We start from the raw sequence: 19,587 nt of genomic DNA on the forward strand, positions 1-19,587 counted from the left end.
AACTTTAGAAGCGCGGCGATACACATCTTACAGGCAGGAAATTCCTCCAGTGTAAAAGCCTGCTTCGGCTTCCTGTTTCAGCGAGTTCCTATCTTTGTGTCTCTGTTGCGTGCATGCATGATTCCTATCGGCATGGCTTTCCCTTTGGCTCTGCAACATTCCCCGTGTTAAAGGAGGAAGGGTGGCGAGCTGTCGCTGATTGCTCCAGCCGGCCTGAGACATTTCAGGCTAGATGACAGCTTTGTCATGAAAGGGTGGAAGTCCTGAGCTTCGCCCGTGTTGCTGAGAGGACAGTCCATTGTTTTCAACACAAGCTCTTAGCAACGCCGCGGCTGAGTGAATCATATGATTGTTTTAGGACAAATCATCCCAGTGGATCCTTACAAGGCAACGTTTATCCGCTCGTCTGCATTATGGCTTCCTCTCGTGAGCTTTTACTGTCAATCCTAACAAATTGAGACGATGTGTGTGGTGAACAAGACGCTCCAAACAGTGTCCATTGTTTAGTTGCCTCGTTAATACGGCCGCAAAATCCCCGAAAATGAGCAGTTGTGTTTTTTATGTACATCTGCTAATCAGTCCAGTGGAGCAGAGCTGTTAAGCAGCAGCATGAGGCCTGCTGGGGGGGGGGGGTGTAGGCTATAGGGGGTGACCCCTACCTCTAGCGGCCTCCTTCTGCACATTATAACACGTTTAAGTGGGGTAAAAAGCTCCTCTTCATCCATCGGTTTTGCGCTTCATGCTTGTGTCTGTCCTCTCTGAACTTGTTTACATGAAAACATCTTTTTTAAGAGGAACCATAAAACCCTCAACCTCTTTTAAAGGAGGTCACCGGGGTTGGGGGAATGGGGGGGGGGGGGGGGGCAGGATGATCTGCAAGCGTCAGGCCGCACGAAACCACATGAGGTGGGCTTATCAGGAAATTCCTTTAAATACCAGAAACCCAGGAAATTTAAAACTGGTGACAATCTGAGCGCGATTGCAGCAGGTAATGTTTGACGTGATAATAAACTAACCAGAGACGGAATCGTTCTGAAAACCAGGACAAAAAAAACAAACTGTAGGGGGGGGGGGGTAATGCCTGAGGTGAAAGAGGAGCGGGACGTGTGGACGACGGGTCGCCCAGTTATGCGTTCAGGACCCATGTTGGGGTGTTGTGTTTTATTTGGATGACCTATTTGTCTCTCGGAGTAATGGCACGCCCCTTGACCCCCCTCTCGTGTTTTGCTAGTGGGGCGGGCGTGCTGCTGAGGCCGCCGCCAGGCCTCAGGGTGAAGGAATGCAGCTGTAAAATGTGTTTTTGGGGGGCACCGCAGGAGAGGGCAGTGAATTGGTGTGTTCACCGGTGAGCCTTGGGGTATTGTTTCACATACACAGACACACACGTGCACACACACACACACACACACACACACACACACACACACACACACACATATATATCCATTCACGCATTCCCTCCAATTTGCTGTCGCGTTCCCACACCCACTCCCTCGACAAAACACGTTTGACACAGTGCATATGGAAAAATTAGCGGGCGGCTTCCCATGACAGAAACAAACTGCACTTAAAACCAGAATAGATCAGTAAATATAACATTTCCTTATACATTAACGGATGCAAGTATTTCCGTTTCTATTTTTTCATCATTGCAACAATCTGCAGAATCTGCAGGAATTTGAAGCTTGTGCAAAACTGTGTAATAAATTCAAAAAGGACTTCTGGCTTCCTTCTCGGCTCGTGTTGCTGCTCGTTGGAGGAATCCCATGGTAACGGATGGCTGATGGCGCCCTGCAGACACAACAACCAGCGCGGTGATTCTCAGCACTATGTCAGCCGGATGGTGACACGAACTTCCTCCACAGATGGAGATGGATGGGACAATAATGATGGCCGACGGCAGAAACAAAGGCTTTCCTGTAACGCCCCGCCTGCGTGTTTGCTTTAAGATGTATGAAGAGTGGTGGGTGGGTGGGTAAAAGGGGAGGTAACTTATTACTATAATTTCCTGAATGTTCCTGGTTTACATGAACAAATTGTCTCTGACTTCCTGTGATGGAAGCTGCACAGCGCTATCAGGCTGGGTTATGGTGACTTAGGGCTTTGGACCACAAGTTGACATTAACATGTTAATATTCCTATTAAAGCACACAATGTAGCTGAGGCTGAAATTTTTGTAACTTTTTTAGAATTTTGAGGAATTGAGCCATAAAATGTGCGGATAAGCTGCATGTGATTTCACAGGAATAAGAAAAACAATGGGGAATCAGTCCAATTTTGAGAATTACCAACTTTCGTTTCGCAGCAATACAGCCAATAGCTGTTCAATTATAACCTGCTGGTATCACTACATAAAACTCCAAAGGCAGTAGGAATCATCCTCTGGCAACCATGAATACTAGTCACGCCACTGGTGCTGAAGTCAAACCAAATAACGACCAAATCACGTAATTTGACAGCCCTTCAAAATGATAGGTCTCCATATCAGAATGTGATCTGCGCCGTCCAGGAACACGTGAGTCACACGATTAAATCCTTTTACCCCAACTCAACTTCGCGGAAGCTACATCTAATTTACGCAAAAGATTCCCTTATCTTAACCCAGAAAGCGAAACATGAACTGATCCTTATTGGAATCAAGCTACAAACATGCCCGGAGTTTTGTAGGTGTGTTGTGGCAACGCTGTTATTCCCGCTCTATCGCTCATCCGACTGCTTCCCGGTGCATTGTGTGCTACGTCCTGTCCAGACTGAGCTTAACTGATCAACGAAAGGGAGGTCTCAGGAGAATGCGGCCATACTTCAGCTGTGTCACCTCCTGTAAACATTCAAAATCATGTTTGGGATGGTGAGTCCCAGTGCCCATTAAAACGTTCCACCTACCACCCCACCCCCACCACCACCCCAACTCCTCTCAATCTGCCCTGCTCCTCCTTATAAGTCAATGTTGATATCAATGCTGTCCAGACCGCCGAGGTGTCACGCACACTTCAGCAGCCTTATATAGAATCCATCAGGGGTTATGATCCGTGCATTAGCGGTATCAGCCGGTGCGATGCAACATGCAGAGGCTATTCTGTCATCTTGCTAATGTAGGAGCTGTAGCAAGGTCACATTCCAAAAGGGGGGCTCTAGTGAAATAACTCATGGCCTTCCCTTTGCGTGCCGGAGGGTCTGCAAGCACAGAGCGACGTGTCCTGGGAAATGATTTGCGTGGTATCTGAAGCCAGATTAATGAATGCATTAGAAAAGACAGGACAGGGTTACCTCCCAAACAAGCCAAAGCACACACGCTAAGCTAACGTAGGCTAGGAATCCGACACGCTGCAGGTTCATGCATTAAACATCCCAGAGCGACCTCCGACAGATCTCCACCTGCTGCATGACTTTATCATAATGAGAGCCTTTAAACATGAACACATAGTCTAAAATCCACATTGAAGTTCAAACAATAACCGTTAGAGTGGAAAAAATATCCAGGCTGGAATTTTTATTGCAGTAGCATCCCGGTCTGGGACGCCTCCATGGAAAATCTTTCTAGCGGGCCCTTTTGCTTGTGGGACAGTCGTTAATGCATCTCCTACACCTTATACGACCATCCTCCCGTCTCTGTGATTCAAACAGCCTGCTGTGGACTAAAAATAGCTTTTCCAATGTAGCTTTTATTTTATTCACTGAAGATTTTCATCCAAAACCACAACTCAAGGGCAAACCGGAGTGTTTTTCACATCGACAGTGAGCCCGGGCCTGTTTATCATGGAAAAACTCCTGCTGCATCATTACCGACTATTAACAGAGTGCCATGTTGCCACAGCCGAGCGGCGAGGTCAAACAATCCCAGTCTTCCTGTATTTGTGTTGAGGAATGTCGTGTTTTTGTGCCGCTGATGAATCGCCTGAAGCAGAATAACCACATTTAATATCTCTTTTTATATCACGGCGTTGAAACGAATGCGTGACGTAAAACGATATCAGCGATATCAACAATAACGAGTCATGTTTCTGCCCTGCTGATGGATTGAAGTCTCATGGTCGCTCTCTTTTTGCTCCAGGTTGGATCTCCACCAACTATTGAGGGAAATACAAACTTCAGCTTCCCTTTCTTCACCCACTAAAACCCGACTGTGTTTGTCTTTACAATTTTATCTTTTGTGAACACGCTTCCAAATATCAGGTCATCTTTAGCGATATAAATCTGTGACGTTAGAGTCTATCTCCGTCACATTTTCAAACGATGCACCGTTACTAAATAAAGTAAAACTGTTTAATGCCGCAGGTGGAAAGACTCATTCAGGAAGTGACAGCGCCGTCCTGCAAGCTGATTCATCTCCAACACCTGGAGACTAAATGTCTCACTCCGAGGAGGAATTGACCATTCATGGTAAGACCGATCCGACACAAAGACGTCTGAGCATAAACACCAACACTTGATGTTTGTGCTGAACTCCTGATTCATTCTCTCTAATGAATTCTCAAAGGATGCCAAGGCCTCGTGACTCAAACCCTCGTCCAGACGCGACTCTAAATAAGGAAGAGGAGGAGAGGAGAGGAGAGGAGAGGAGAGGAGAGGAGAGGAGAGGAGAGGAGAGGAGAGGAGAGGAGAGGAGAGGAGAGGAGAGGAGAGGAGAGGAGAGGAGAGGAGAGGAGAGGAGAGGAGGTGTGGTGGTCTTGCGAAAACATCAGATTTTACAACATGATGATGATAAATCCTCTTATCTGTCTCCACATCCCAAATTACACGAGTCTCCCACCCCCACCCCTCTCATTTCAGATATAGCTTGTCTCACAGCATTACTCCATACTCCACTTTTCCAATTCCCCCTCTGCGTGTTTGTCCCGTAAGGAGCTGCTGGCCGCGTTCCAACCGGCTGTTGATGGGTTCAAGGTCGGAGCTGGGTGGTTATCTATGTGTGTGTGTGTGTGTGTGTGTGTGTGTGTGTGTGGTTGTAGTTTGGAATTTTATCTGCTCCAACTGGAGAACGCGTTTTCTCACAGATACCGAGTCAGTTTTAAAGGATTATCAGTTAAAAAGCTGAGCTGGCTTCCGTTTATCAGTCGTCGGGGCTCGTCTGGTGAATGGATGTGGTGAACGCTCCCGTCCCCCCGGTCAGGCTCTCAGGGTGAAGAACGCTTAAATGTTTGCTATCTGCCTAAGCCTTTGCTTTCCTCAACTCACCCTCCCTGCTCCTCTTTCCCGGCGCTCCTCCAGTGGTTCCCCCTGGAGCCGTGCAGCGAAAGCCTCACACGTCATGCACCATGCGTCTGGTTTCTATTAGCCGTTTGGATCAGGCCTCTGTGTGAGTTCTTCCTCAGTACAGGAGCTGTTAAGGCAAAAAATCTCCCCCACCTCCACCTCCACCTCCACCAACACCCCTCCATCCTCCTGTCTCATACAGTATAATGCATAAATCCACCCTCCTTCCACACTCCTGCAACCAGAATATTTAAGTGAACTTTTGTGTTTTAATGCATCGTTTTTCGAGGGCGACGGGTGCTGCTATCGTTTTTTGGGGGTTTTTTTTTTTGGACCGCCCCGCTTTGGCTCGTCAGGATCTGGCCTGATCACGCTGAGGAGTTGGGTTCCGCCTGGAGGAAAGGCCTCGCTGTCTCATCACGCCCCTTGCGGCGCGAGTTAAGGTGATCTATTCTTGAATGGAATGATGGGAGGATCAGAGAAAAAGCTGGATGCGATTACAATCATCATATCTGCAATAGTTTCAGTGATCCTCAGAGACGCTGATCCAGTAACAAAAAAGTTCTTTGAAGGAAACCGATGACCAATAAGCGAGCGGTGACCTCACCTCGGGTCACTCACGTGTTCCCCTGCAGTTTCTGGTGCCTGCAGCAGTAATTGCGTCTGTCAGTTGCGGTGGAGGCCGTCCCGTGATGTCAGCCAGAGGTGGAGGTTGTGGGTGACATCATCACAGCCCAGCTGGGCGGGGTCATTTACTGGCTGAGGAGGTCCGTTCTCTCAGCTGAGAGTCCTGCAGATGGATGACACCCTGATGACAGCATGAGTAAGGCTTTCCTGCGCTCAGACTGTAACCTTCTATGTCCTCCACCGCTTCACAGACCCCATTTACGTCCTGCAAACGGTGGCGTCGAACGTACAAACATACACTAACTTTATTTAAAACATATTGAAACAATTCCCACGTTATGCTTTCCCTTCCGATTCGCGGTTCTGCTGGAGATCCTGAGTCACTGAGTTTTATTTCCTCCTAGCAGTTAAATGAAACCTCAGATGGACATTGTTCCGGAAACACAGAGACATCAGTGTCCTGATGATGTTGGGATGCCTGGACACCTGGTTAGGGGTAGGGGGTGTTCACAGGCCTCTGACCCCCAGGTGTTCCCGTACCTGTCCGGAAAGGTCAATCCTGAAATGTGTTGTTATCTTTCTTTAGTAGCAAAAAAAAAAAGAAAGGAAAGGAAAGGAAAGGAAAGGAAAGGAAAGGAAAGGAAAGGAAAGGAAAGGAAAGGAAAGGTTTCCTCTAATTGTCTGAGACGGACTACCTGACCAGGTTTTATGGTCTTTTATGGTTAAAAGTAGCTTCATTAAAGCTAACAGGTTTTAAATGCGCTGCTAGAGTTTGTAGAATCGACTGACGACAGGAGGAATTGGGTCTCTCATTTCATTTTCCTTTTGAGGGACGAAGCAGACGAGACCGATCTAATGGACTCTGCTGGCGGCGACGTAAACTGAGATGAGAAAAGCAATAAAACTCCTCTTAAAGGGTTGAATATTATTATAAATACAGACTAATTCTACCTTTCTTCTTAATGCACAGCGCCTGAAGAACTGAAGGGTCCAAGCTTGGCTTAGCGTAAAGACGGGAAACACGGGGAAGCCGTTAGGATGGATCTGTTTGCATTGAGATAACTGACTCTGAAGCGTTCACGCTTCTGATGGTGAATGGATCAAACAAACACGATGGAAGGTGTTAATTGCTGAGCGTCAGAGGCGCTGCTGAGCTCACGAAACTCAGCCTTTGATTAAAAAAAATATTAATGAGGAACAAATTGTTTAACAAAGAAAATCACATTTGACGACTTCGCTTGTGCCCGATTCACATTTTTCGTTTAAGATTCTATTTTTATCTCTAGTTCTTGATGACTTTCCATCTCGGCAGCCAAATTTTCCCGCTATCTTTCTCGGCATGCAGCAGCACCCCTGCTGGGACGAGACCCCGGGAATCCTCATCAGCACAGCCCGGGGCTGCAGCTCCCTTTATTCTCTAATGGGAACACACCCGGCACCAACAGTGATTAGAAACCAAATGTTAGCATGAAAGCTTCCACGCTCATACATCATCCAACCCCATCCGACACTCATCGCCCTCCTCCCTCTCCATCCTCCCTGTATCCCTCTCTTCCACGTGTCGTGATTCACTACTTGCCCCCTTTTCTCGCCATTTTAGTACGAAACCACTTTTTAAAGTCGTCCATCATGTAAAAAAAAAAAAGAAAGAAAATAGGAAGGTAATGAATGAGGAGCAGCTGTTAAATACTTGTGACTTACTTTTAGCCTCTAATCAGTGAGTCAGGGGGAGGAAAGACAGCTTCAGGTGAAGTGACAAAGAACTCGTTGATTCACCTGCCAGCTGCTGGGGCGGGGGGGTGGGGGGTCTGGTTCTTAAGGGGAGGTGGGGGGCGGCTATGATTAGAGCTCACATGGGTGAGTGGCCACGCTCTGCAGGAGTCTAATGAAGGGTCTTGAATGCAAAGAGAGGCGAGTAGGAAAAAAAGTGTGACGTTAGTGAGAACCAACAGAACCAACGCAGAAGGGAACGTCCACAACCCGGTGGTCCCATTTTAATTTAAAAATAATTAATTTACACTCACTTTTTGTAGTAAATTTAGGTTCGTTTATTTGTTCTATCCCGAGTTCATCCTTGTTTATGTTGTGATGCTTCCCTAATGTTCCCTGGACTCACCGAACTTTCCATTCAGTGCATTCAGTCCGTAGAAAATGATAGAATTTTCATTTCATATTTTGGTTAACCAGCCCTTTAAAGGGCATTGAGGATAAAAAGAAAACCATTAAAGCACTTTAATAGTTGAGTAACAAGGAAAAAAATCTTCAAGCCAAGGATATAAAATAAGGGGATTACCCATCATTCAATGGGACGTAATCCTAGCATATAATAAGTGGATCGGGTCGTACATCCCAAACATCCATGAGAAGTCTCCTAAAGATACATTCCTCAAGTCCCCGATGCCAAAAACCAACAAAACCATCATTTTGATGTTGCATCGGGACAGGAAGTGAAGACTCATTGCGTCTCATTTAAACATTTGCTCCCAAATACAAACTTTTCCAAACTCCATCCTCAGGGAAAAAAGTCACGGCCTGTGGGAAACAGCACTCCAGGGTGAAATGAGGCGGCGCGGGACATATTCTAATCATTAACCGTCTAACTGCTCCCCGGTTCACGTTACACAGAATTTATGGCAGCTTGAACTCCTGGTGTCTCCTGCTGCCTCCCCAGGAGTCTAATCTCAAGGGGAGGTGGGGGGCAGGTATCTTGAGTTTCTATTGAAATACTTCATCAGCTCCCAGGATCCCCTCTGACGTGGGAGTTGGAGTAAATCTCCACCGAGATCACAGAGGAGTCCTCTGATGTTCCTCAGAAACACCTCCTCAGTCTCGGTTAACCCTTCAAACCCAGATAAATGATCGGGGGGGGGGTGGCTGTAGTTTGTTGTCATTCCCGATGGGAACGCCATCGCATCTCACGGAAGTCCTGAACCGGAACGTTTTCTCCTAGTGTCTGGTCATTAAAAGGGAGAAGAAGGAGATCAAGTTGACATTCTGATAACCCCCCCACCCCCCAGCTTTAATCTATCTTCTTTGCCAGTTTACACGGCTCAGCACGACAGAAATATTACAAAACCTGAGGATCCTTTTTGAGCAGTTTATAACTTTTATCCCGCTGACGTCATTTGGGAACCGATGACGTTTTACTGATTTATCTGAGACATAAAGTTTCAAACCGATCGCAGCTCATGGCGCCATTCCAAAGCATCACCCAGCTTAACCTCGTGTTCATCCGGATGAACGGATCTGCTTCCTGCTGCCGCTTAAAGCTGGACGTGGACTCAGAGATGCGGAGCAGACCTTGAAAAAAAGACAAACTCTTAATGACCTCATGGTACTTTGTTCAGTCCCGGAGTCAAAGATGAGCAAAACCTTCCATTTTCTCCATGGGGATCTCCTTTCCGTTAGAACCCTAGAGTGGCTATAAATATTCCTCTGAAGTCATCCCTGACGCGTAATTAATTGTCAGCAGCAGTTCCTTGGTGATGCTGTGTTATGACAAGCCCCTCCATCAAGCCGGTCACCTGTTGGACTCCGGGTGCGCCTGTAACCCGAGACCACAGCTCCGATTCCCAGTACGCAACGGCACCAGTGATAGGGCATGTAGAAAATAGCATTGTGACAAATTCCCCTTCCATTCATGGCCAATTACATTTAATGCCATATTTTTAACGGCACACATTTTAAATAATCATGAATTTGAACCCTGGGAATAAAAAAGCAGCTGGAAAATACAAACACCTGTAAAACAAAGTGCAAGTTTCCTGTTTCCACCCCACCTTTTCTGATTATAAACGGAAAACACCCTCCAGCCTCCAACATCTCTTCCCTGAACACACACACACACACACACACACACACACACTTCTGCATCCATGTTTCCATGACACCACAGCCGACGAGAGGGGAGGAAAAAAGTCGTAACCCGGCGCCCACAGTTTGGAAACTCTTAACGCAGAGACGACGAGACAAAGCATTGTTGTTACAGGTAGACCGGTGTCACCGGAAATGAGGTCATGTGGATAAAACAACCCTTTTACAAGAGAGCGACTTTAAATGTCAGCAGAGCCCCGCCCCTGTGGGAGGAGCCATGACTGCCAGGTTTATATGCAAAGCAAGAGAGAAGCACTTAAAACACGGAAATATGGTACAGTATTAAGGTTGAGGAGTGATTCATTGGCTGTGGCGGGGGTGGGGGGTCAGATATTCACCCCAAGCAGGGATTTTTACACGAGTCACTTCATTGTGCATCAGAGAGTAGTTCACACGCACAGGAAGTGATTCAATAATTTAAAAATACATCTTTTTCCCTCCCACTTCTCATAACCGGATGCTACTCATCCCACAATTGCAAAAAAAAAATTAAAAAAGCTGCATTAGCATCGTTATTGCTAAATGTGCTTTTAGATAAGTCTAAATGCATTGAAACACAAGTAAAATAGATTTTTCGTGCTTTCATTCCACAAACTCATCAATTTTTTTAAAGATGTCAGTTGACACGTTTTTTCTTTGAGAATACTAAGTCATAATGATGCTTCAAGCAAAATGCTAACATGCTAGCATGCTATCACACTCATTCTGACAATGCTAACATAATGGATGTTTAGAAGGTAATGTTCGGCATTTTAATTTAGTATTTTAGATAGTGTATTAAAAAGTTAAATTTCTCGCAACAGCAAAATATTTTAAATTATGCGGCTTAAAAAACGTAATGCTGTACTTGTTTGTATTGCCACCTAGTGGTCAAAAAGTTATTAGACAGTTTTATGAACAGCCTTTCGATGACACCGCGTAACCCCACCATCCCTCAGCTCAGGGCCTCGCTCACCTTTTGTCCCGTTGACGTCATCGGCTCGTTTGGCCAGACCTTAAATTAGACTCATGACCAAATCTCTAAAGAGGTGGAATCAAACAACCCGAGTTACTCACCACTTTCCCCCAGAGGAGCAACAGCCAGTTTCTACATAAATTAAATATATCCCCGGAGCTTCACGAGTCGGGCAAGAGCTGCAGATTCTTTCTGCAGATACCTCGGATATGAAGTCACCTCTTTCCTCTCCACGGGTAAGACAGAAAACATGTACATGAGGTTACCCACTGGGTGTTGTTAAGTATCAAGATATCCAAACTTCCATCATGAGGAAAGCCGGGCATGCTGCCAGATGCCAGGCTACAGGGATGTTTTTTATTACAGAGAACATGTAACACAAGGAAAGTCTGCACGAACACAAGCTGCACGCCGGTTTGTTGTCTCCTTGTTGTTCAGGAACATGGATGAAGTGATGACTAACACGATCCGCCATATTTCATCCAGCTGCGGACGCACAGCTGGTTTTCTGGTTTTGCTGTGACTCATTCCGCTCTGCTACCAAGACTCACTTTCATTTTGTTCATTGTGGCGGTGACATCAGACGGGCCAAACCTGAGGATGTCATCATTGTGGTTTTAGAGCGTCTTTTTTTCTTTACACATTCAAAAATGTTTCTATATTTTGTTTCAGGGAAAGAATTCCAAGAAATTTAGATTATTGCCATGATTAATTCAACGCACAGGATTTAATTGTTCTATCTATCTATCTATCTATCTATCTATCTATCTATCTATCTATCTATCTATCTATCTATCTATCTATCTATCTATCTATCTATCTATCTATCTATCTATCTATCTATCTATCTATCTATCTATCTATCTATCTATCTATCTATCTATCTATCTATCTATCGATGACAATGAATTTACTTTTTCTTACTTTTACTTTTTCAAACAAGACAAAAGTGAAAGGCTGCTAAATAATTGTTAGATTAAAATAAAGCAGTCAGAAATTTATTTATCTCCTTGAAGAAATGAGTTTTCCACTCACAGCCTATATTTCATACACACATATATGTACAGGCTCAAGAGCACCTAGGCAGTGCTCAGGAGTTGAACTGGCACCTCTCCACTGCCAGTTCACACTCCAAACTTTTTGGTCCACACGGATCTTGAACTGGCCCTAACCCTAACCCTAACCCTAACCCTAACCCTAACCCTAACCCTAACCCTAACCCTAACCCTAACCCAGACATAGTGGGCAAAGCTACTGCCGCACCACTTTTTTCAAAATGCTTTTGGCTTCCTGACTTAAATAAAGATGTTAAATTATAAAGGATTATTTTTTAAAAAGAGTAAATTCTTTGAATATAGTCTCCAAATATGTCAACAAGCATTGAAAACTTTATTTCAATGCTTGAGCAGTTGGGGCTTTATATCCATTCTTTCTTTCCTGACATTTCCGCCCTCTGTCCGGAGCACACTGAATGCACCTTGTGTCCCGGATTCTGGATCTGCACGTAAGGATAAGACGGTCTGGTGAACATACCACGAGGCCGTTTTATGAATAGTACCATTTAAAGGGGTTTGGTTTCACTGAGCGCCTAATGATGCCATAAGCGCCGGCGTCGCAGAGCGAAAGAGGGAAGGGGGAGCATTCTTTCCAGGCACCGGAGCAGTGCTTTCAGACCGGCAGCTTGGCCTGGCAACTTTCCATCTCCCATACGTCACTCCTCAAGCCCAGTTGCTCTCCACGGCTCTGTCCGGTCACCAGCAAAATCAAAGTCAGGGTAAAATATCTGTCGACACATTTTGAGATGGCTGTGGGAACAGTTCCCTCCTCTGATTGTGATTTTTTTTTTTTACATATCTTTTTGAAATGCTTTCACAAGCTCAAGATGGACTTCTTCATCCGCCCCCGAACCCATCAGGACTGGCTGAGCTCTTCCGGCCATTGGAGACGCCAAACAATAGAAAGGAAAAGGCCGGGAAGGTTAAACAGATGATTCATCGTTCTCAGAGCGGCGGACGGCTGCCACGATTGTTCCAGAGGTAGTTTTTGCTTGTTTGTGGTGTTTGGTTGTGTGTTGTTTGTGTGAACCCACTCTCAACCCGAACACAAATAGAAACACACAATTGTTAGGGATTTTATGAAGGTGACTTCACATGAAGAGACCCACTTGAAGTTTGGTAAACTTGCAATAAACCCTAAAAGCAGAGTGATAAACATCGAAGCAGCAGAGATGTCCTGACTGGAGTGAGTCCAGAAAGACAAAATTCTTCCCTTTATTTCACCCCTCACTTCTTGAGATCTGTAAATATCTAAATTCTTCCAAATTCCTCAAGAGCAAATGCCTCCAGTTCTAGAATATTCCCCATGTACCTGCTGTAACCACCCTCTTCATATCCCGCCAGGAATTTCCAGTAGGATTCGACCCGGCGACGGTGAAGCCCTGTGGAGTATGATGACACGACGCCAACGTTTCATCTTTCTCAAGGCGAAAAGACATTTTCTTCTGAGATTTCCTAATTTCTGATTTGTCAATAAGCAGATCTAATATACAGAATGGTTTGAATAATGTACCTATCGGGTAAAATAAATGACCCCTTTATGACAGCAGCATGCCAGCAGGAGGATCTCACTGGCAAAAGGTCAGTCCTAAGAAACCGCATATGACTCGGGCCAATGGGGACCAAAGGGAAGACGGTGTCATGTTCCTGCTCAGCAACTTAATGTTATTAAAGAGAGTAAATATTTGGGCTTCTATAATCGGTTGAAAAAAAAAAGAGAGGCTCTCCATAAGAAAGTGCATTAGTTTCCATTAGTAAAAGAACAGCCAGGATTAGCCAGGCTGGAATCTCCAGAGGGGTTTTTCGATAAGACACAAAGGCTCAGCCGTCAGTGGGCTGAGCTTTGGTCTCTGCTGCCCTCTAGCGTCCACACCGTCGGGCTGCATCCAGCAGACAGGTCAGAAAGTTTATTACAAAGAAAAAACAAACACAAACTTTATCATTTTTTTAAAACATTTTTATTGTTTTTTTTAAAAACTTTTGTATAAAACTTTATTACCACTTTAGGCGTCAACCGAGAGTTGGTTCTCTCAGTTCTTTTAGATGAGGTCTAAACCCATCAGTTGTTGTTTTTTTTTTTTTCTACGCGCGTCTTTCACGCACAGACACGTCACAGAGCGCGGTGGAGTTATTCTTGTTGTTGTTGGGTTCTTTTTTTTTTTTTTTTTTTCGACGCAGCAGTCCCAAACCTAAGTCCGTCGAGGACTGAAGCTCCGCAGTGGATGGGGCACTGCGTCAAGGCAAGTCACGCAAACGCAACGGATCTACGGCCGCGTTAGGTTTGAAACCACTGCTTTGGTGCAATTCAGATTCACGTTAAGACATTATATTGAAACAAAATAAAGGCAAAGAAATACATCAGACGTCTCAAACACAGCAGCGCATCCTGTGCGGGTGGAACATAGGACTGGTTTTGTGTAAGGAGAGTCGGCACACTTTACGCACATCGGTATTAAACAGACGCAGCTTAGAAGAGACATTTAAAGACCAGTTGCGGACACGTACTCCACGACAGAACACCCCCCCCCACACACACACACACCCCAATCCCACGGCCGTCACGGTAGTGTTTCTGCAGTGCAGCGAGCTATTGCGTTCTTCTTTCATCAGCCTTAAAGAATGATCTCATCTTCATCAAGATGGCAGGAGAAAAATCAGTGATTCATTACGTCAGCACCTTTAGGAATAAAATATCTCCTCACTAATATAAACCCCCTTCATATTTTCATATAACAGTACATATACATGAACATGCACGCAGCTCTCTCTCTCTCTCTCTCACACACACACACACACACACACACACACACACACACACACACACACACACACACACACACACACACATCGATCACAAAATTCAGTTCGTCAAAAATCCGCTTCATAAATTAGTGACGTCACGTCGTTTTTCTATTATCAGCCTTTCGTGCTGCTATTTTCTTTGATTTTTTTTTTCTTTTCTTAATCTTCTTCATTTGTCCACAGTCGTCACTTCCACGCATGTAAAACTCAAATTTAAAAAAAAATAAAAAAAATTTTGACTGGAAAATCTTTTATTATGTCGCAATGACGCGTCACGAACAACGAAAACGGGAAACGACCTCTGACTAAAATAAAATCTAATCCACAAATTCGATGAGATAATGAACGATATCACAGGTAATTTAACGATAGTAATTTTAACGACAGGTAAAGTCGGCTAACGCCGCTGCTCCGCGCCGCAGAGGCGCAAAAATGGGCGCTCCGTCGCTTCGTGGCGCACGGATCGATTAAAAAAGAAAACAAAAAAAGCGGCGACTTCGACTTTCACTCAGCGGATGCATATACAGTACACGAAAACAAGTATTTCCAGGATTATTAGGTCGATTTTTCTTTTGTCGGAGGCCTTCGTTTGGCTGCCGCGCACGTTTTACGGCGACGCAAAGCGCGCCACTGAGCGTCTCTAGATGCGCCAAAACTGTTTGGGTGGCGGATTGCGGAGAGGTCGTTGTGTGTCAGACCAAAGTCACGTGTCACATGACGCACAAACGTGTTTTCTGCTTGAAATCCAGCGCGTCTCGCTCTGCGGCCTCATCCACTTCCTGGACGCGCACCTCTCCTTTAAGGCCGCCGTCAGTCCTTGTAACTGTATGAATATTATTTTTGGAGGGGTGATCTGTATGTGCTTTCAGCAGCCCTCCCCCAACCCCCAAGTGACAGCCAATGGAGAGACCCGCTGGTCCTTCTTCATGATAGCACTAATAAATGAGAAATGTGTCATCTGTCCTCACGGATGAAGCCGTTGTGCAAAATATCTGCAGAGAAGTTCCTCCTAAACTTCCAGAGGGAGCGGATCGACGTTTTCCTCCGAGCAGGAGGAGGCCAGCCTGCACACCCCCTCCTCCAGAAGCCTGGGGCTGGAGGGCGTCCCCTCCTCACTGCCCTCTGAGCGCAGAATGTCGGTCAAAGGCTCGCCCACGCTCTGCCTGCAGGAGATCGCTTCGACATTCTCCTGCTTGGATTCCTCTCCTCCCTGTTTCACCTCCTCAGGATTGTCTCCTCCTCCTGAATCTTCTCGCTCCTCCTCTCCGGGCAGGGCGTCAAAGCTTCCAGGCTGGATGGGACTGAGCTGATAGTACAGCAGAGACGCGGAGTCTTTGAGGAGATCCGAGGGGCTCTCCTCCTCGTTGTCGGTGATGCAGAGCACCGTGGCTCCTGTGGGGAACGGTCCCTGCAGGAGAACCTGCTCCACTCCTGGAACCTCCGCCTGCTCCGGCAGCTCCCCTCCCAAAACGCCAGGCCCCAGGCAGAGCGGCTGCTCCTCGAGACCCCCGCCGCCCAACTCCCGCTGCACCGCCTCCCCTTCCTCCTCCTCCCTCTCCCTCCTCTCCTGCTCCTCGGCGCTCTGCAGGTGCAGAACCGCCGTCTCGTTCTCCCGCTCCAGGATGTCCTGCTCCGCCAGGAGGTCCTGAACCTCCACCACCGTCTGGACCTGGCTCTCCTCCAGCTCCGAGTCCAGACCGGCGAGCGACGACAAGTCCGGAGACGTGGGGCAAGTTGAGGACGGGGAAGGCAGCGGGTCGGCGTGGGCGTACTGGTCCCCCGTCTCCTGAATCAGCATCCTCCTCTTCTCCAGGTCCAGCTTCATGATGGTGTGCAGGTAGTGGGTCCTGACGCGCAGGGGGTTGAACTCGATGCGTCCGGCGATGTTTCCACAGCCGTCCCGAGAGCAGCCGCACGGGAAAGACATCCGGTCCACCTGTGAAGGAACAGAGGTGTCATTTTCTCAAGGGGAGGGGGGAGGGGGGGGGCGCTGAATAAGGTGTTTTATCCTTACCTGACACTTGATTCCAGCCTGGCTGCAGCCGCAGTGGCGGGGGTCGCAGTACAGGCGGCAGTCGCAGCCGCACTCCTCTCGCGAGAGGCGGATGGTCCGGAGCTCAGCTTTCTCCCGCGCGTCGATGCGGGCGATGCCGGAGGCTCGCAGGAGGGCGCGGCGCCGCTTGGTGGGCAGCGGCTGGAGGAAGAAGCAGTCGTCCACCTCCACCCCGTCCACGTCCAGGTCCTCATCCGACACGTCGTCCAGAGTCATCAGCTCGGCCTGGGCGCAGTCCACCGTGCCGTTCCTCGTCAGCTGAGGATAAAGTCAAGTGAAATCAGCCAATAATAATAATAATAATAATAATAATAAAGTCGACCTCTCGTGTGATCCAATCAGTCGCTCAGGGGGGGGGGGCGATCCGCGTCGCATCCTACCGTCATCTTGCGGGCGTTGAGCTTCTCCTGGCGGAGGTGCTGGCGCAGCGTGCGCCGGTGGCTCGTCTCCTGCTCGTGGGCGAACTCGCCCAGCGTGTAGTGTCGGATGGAGGAGTGGTGTCGGGCCATCCCCAGGGAGCTGCCCCCCTGGCTGGGCACGCTGGTGAACCCCTGACGCCGGGGGAAGTAGTACACCGTCACCACGTCGAAACGCACCCGCTTCCCGCCCGGCGACGGCTTGTGCTGTCGAAGGATGGAGGTGGCTGCAGCGGAAAAGGAGGGAGGGTGGATGTTAGATGTGTTCTGGGTTCGATTTGCTGCCCCTTAACGCCTCACGTGGATCCTTACGGGTGAACGCGGAGCTGGACGGCGGGTTGAGGCTGTCGCAGCTGTCGGCGCTGTCGCTGCTGGAGACGTCGTCGTCGGAGTCCTTGGGAGTGGAGAATGGGGAGCTGTTGTCCACCTCTTCATATCTGCGTTTGAGGCTGAGGGGAGAAAGTGCCTCCATGGAAACTCTGTGTCTGCAGGAGCAGAGGAGAAAGGATTTGAATTCCAGCTTTCCTTTGTGAATGTCGTCAGCATCGCACTCACTCAGATCGATGAACGTGCAGCCGAAGGATTCTAAAAACACACAACAACAAGTTCATTTTGTGTTCCTGTCTTCAACAACATTTCACGCAATCACATGCATATTCTAGCGACTGATTCGCTGGATGAAAGGTATCTGGTCATTTCACTAAAAAAAAAAAAAAGAGACTTGACTCCTCCAGAGAGTAACCACTAGATGGCGCTGTGCGGATCAGATTTATTACTGAATCTGAACTGGATCCTCTGGAAGGAACTGTTCCTGGAAGAAAGGAAAGTTTACAGGAAGAAAAAGGTGACATCATCAGCTGTTCGCTTCTGTCTCCTTTCATTTGTATTCAGCCCCATCTCACACACACACACACACACACACACACACACACACACACACACACACGCACACACACACATCGATCCCACACAAAATCCTTCTTTGAAATCATCAAGCACAGAAATGCTACCATGGCAACTAGGCAAGCAGGATTTATGTGAGCAGCCTTCTAGAAAAGGATCTCTCTCTACAGCTTCTCTCTCTCTTAACTCTGCTAGAAGGAGAGGAGATCAATCAGACCAATCACATCAGAGAGTGTCAAGGAGGTCATGTGATTGGTTCTGTTTGTGTATCTGTTATTTTAAAGTTCTTGGGAGGAATTTCAGTGTTTCTCAGTAGAGAAGAGTGGAGGGGGGGGGGTATTTAAATGAATGTCTTCATGTAATCTAGACAGACATGTTGAGAACCGCTCCGTCCTGACAGGGGTGTTGACTTTCCTGAGGCCTGGGTTTACCTGTCCTCACCTGCAGACGCTCCTGACTGGGACGGCACCAGAGGATTAAAATCATCCAGTTTGAACTGAAGATGCACAGATATGTCCTAGTGATGACGTCATGCCGCGGTTGGGGGGGTTGGGCCCCTGTGGATATTGACTGCCGCAGAAATAGTGATGCAACGAGGTTTTAACGTGATTTAAAATCTTAAATGTTCATGATTTTATAAGACATAGATAAATAAAGGAAATAAAGTTTCGTTGTGATGTTTTGGGGTTTTTTTGTTTTTTCCGTGGGAGCCGACAGAAGTTGGCAGCAGTCATCCCTGAAGTGGAATGAATTCACCCTCCAACTGTGAGCTGTGGTGCGCAGCGACAGAAAGGACTGTTGGGGGGGGGGGGGCTTTTATCATTCTGACAGGCGAAGCCCCAGTCAGCCCTGACGTCTCTCTCTTTCTCCCTCTCTCTCTCACACACACACACACGCACAGACACACACACACACACACTCTCTCTCTCCTGCGCGTCTTTACGCACATTAAATGACAAACCATCCAGTTAATGAAAAAAAACCAAAGCCTCTCACCTGGGGGCAGAAACAGGGACCCCCTTATTCCAACCGAGACCCCTCCTTCACCCGAGGAGAGCCGCGCATCGAGCGTCTGACGCCCCCGCCAGACGATTCTCCCCCAAGTGTCCGACCTGCAGCCGTGGATCCGATCCGCACCAACTCCGAGCCGCCTGAGAGCCCGTCAGCTTGCAGCATTTACGCGGAGGCTACTCGGACTCCACGCTCATTGTTCTGCACACCGAATGGTCCTGAAGGGAGCAGGAGGTGTCTGGGAGACCTGCGGGTTTTACTAAAACGTTGCATGCCTATTTATTTAAAGGACAGACGGCAGAAGGAGGGCGTCATAAGGTGAGCTTTCCTCCCCACCCCCCGAGACAACATTTTCGTTGCAGTTTCGTTGTGGGGGGAAAAAAAATGTCTTATCTTCTCGATGTCTGCCTTGAAACGATCGCGATGGAGAAATCCGCTGACATCTGTGTTCGTTTATCCCTTTTCTCACCGGGGCGGGTTCGGTTCGGGTTGTTTTCTTCTCCGTCTTCTGAGCCTGAACGCCGGTTTGGGGTTTTTTTCCTCCACCGGTGTCCGGACGGCGCAGAGGTTCTGAGGAGAAACCGTCTTTCCAGCCCGTTTCGCCCCGGCCCCGGTTGTTACAATGTAACAATGGAGGAAGAAATTCTTCCCCTTTGCCGTATATATACGAAGCGTGACGTCACAGGCACGTCCTGCCCC

General features: G+C 47.5%; 1 protein-coding gene across 2 annotated transcripts; it reads right to left on the bottom strand.

The window, feature by feature from the left end:
• Positions 1–14,003: 14,003 nt before the first annotated feature.
• Positions 14,004–19,542, bottom strand: csrnp2 (cysteine-serine-rich nuclear protein 2). 2 transcript variants are annotated; one of them, XM_068342862.1, is made up of 5 exons: positions 18,874–19,542; positions 17,287–17,559; positions 16,939–17,201; positions 16,520–16,816; positions 14,004–16,441 (listed from the first exon to the last, which is right to left on the bottom strand). In XM_068342862.1, exons 2-5 carry the CDS (start codon positions 17,444–17,446, stop codon positions 15,515–15,517), a joined length of 1,647 nt encoding a protein of 548 aa, XP_068198963.1. In that variant the 5' UTR covers positions 17,447–17,559; positions 18,874–19,542; the 3' UTR covers positions 14,004–15,514. The 2 variants fall into 2 exon arrangements, with proteins under 2 accessions (XP_068198963.1, XP_068198955.1); XM_068342854.1 differs by having other exon boundaries at positions 17,287–17,459; positions 18,874–19,541.
• Between the last annotated feature and the right edge of the window lie 45 nt (positions 19,543–19,587).

This window comes from Antennarius striatus, chromosome 2 (assembly GCF_040054535.1).
Source record: "Antennarius striatus isolate MH-2024 chromosome 2, ASM4005453v1, whole genome shotgun sequence".
NCBI lineage: Eukaryota > Metazoa > Chordata > Actinopteri > Lophiiformes > Antennariidae > Antennarius > Antennarius striatus.

What these genes read in the sequence shown, in the direction of transcription:
- csrnp2 (XM_068342862.1), bottom strand. Translation starts at nt 17,446, where the DNA reads ATGGAGGCACTTTCTCCCCTCAGCCTCAAACGCAGATATGAAGAGGTG. An exon ending in GTCCAGCTCCGCGTTCACCC is followed by an intron (nt 17,202 to 17,286) that starts GTAAGGATCCAC and finishes TTTCCGCTGCAG; the next exon opens with CCACCTCCATCCTTCGACAG. An exon ending in AGGCTGGAATCAAGTGTCAG is followed by an intron (nt 16,442 to 16,519) that starts GTAAGGATAAAA and finishes GTTCCTTCACAG; the next exon opens with GTGGACCGGATGTCTTTCCC.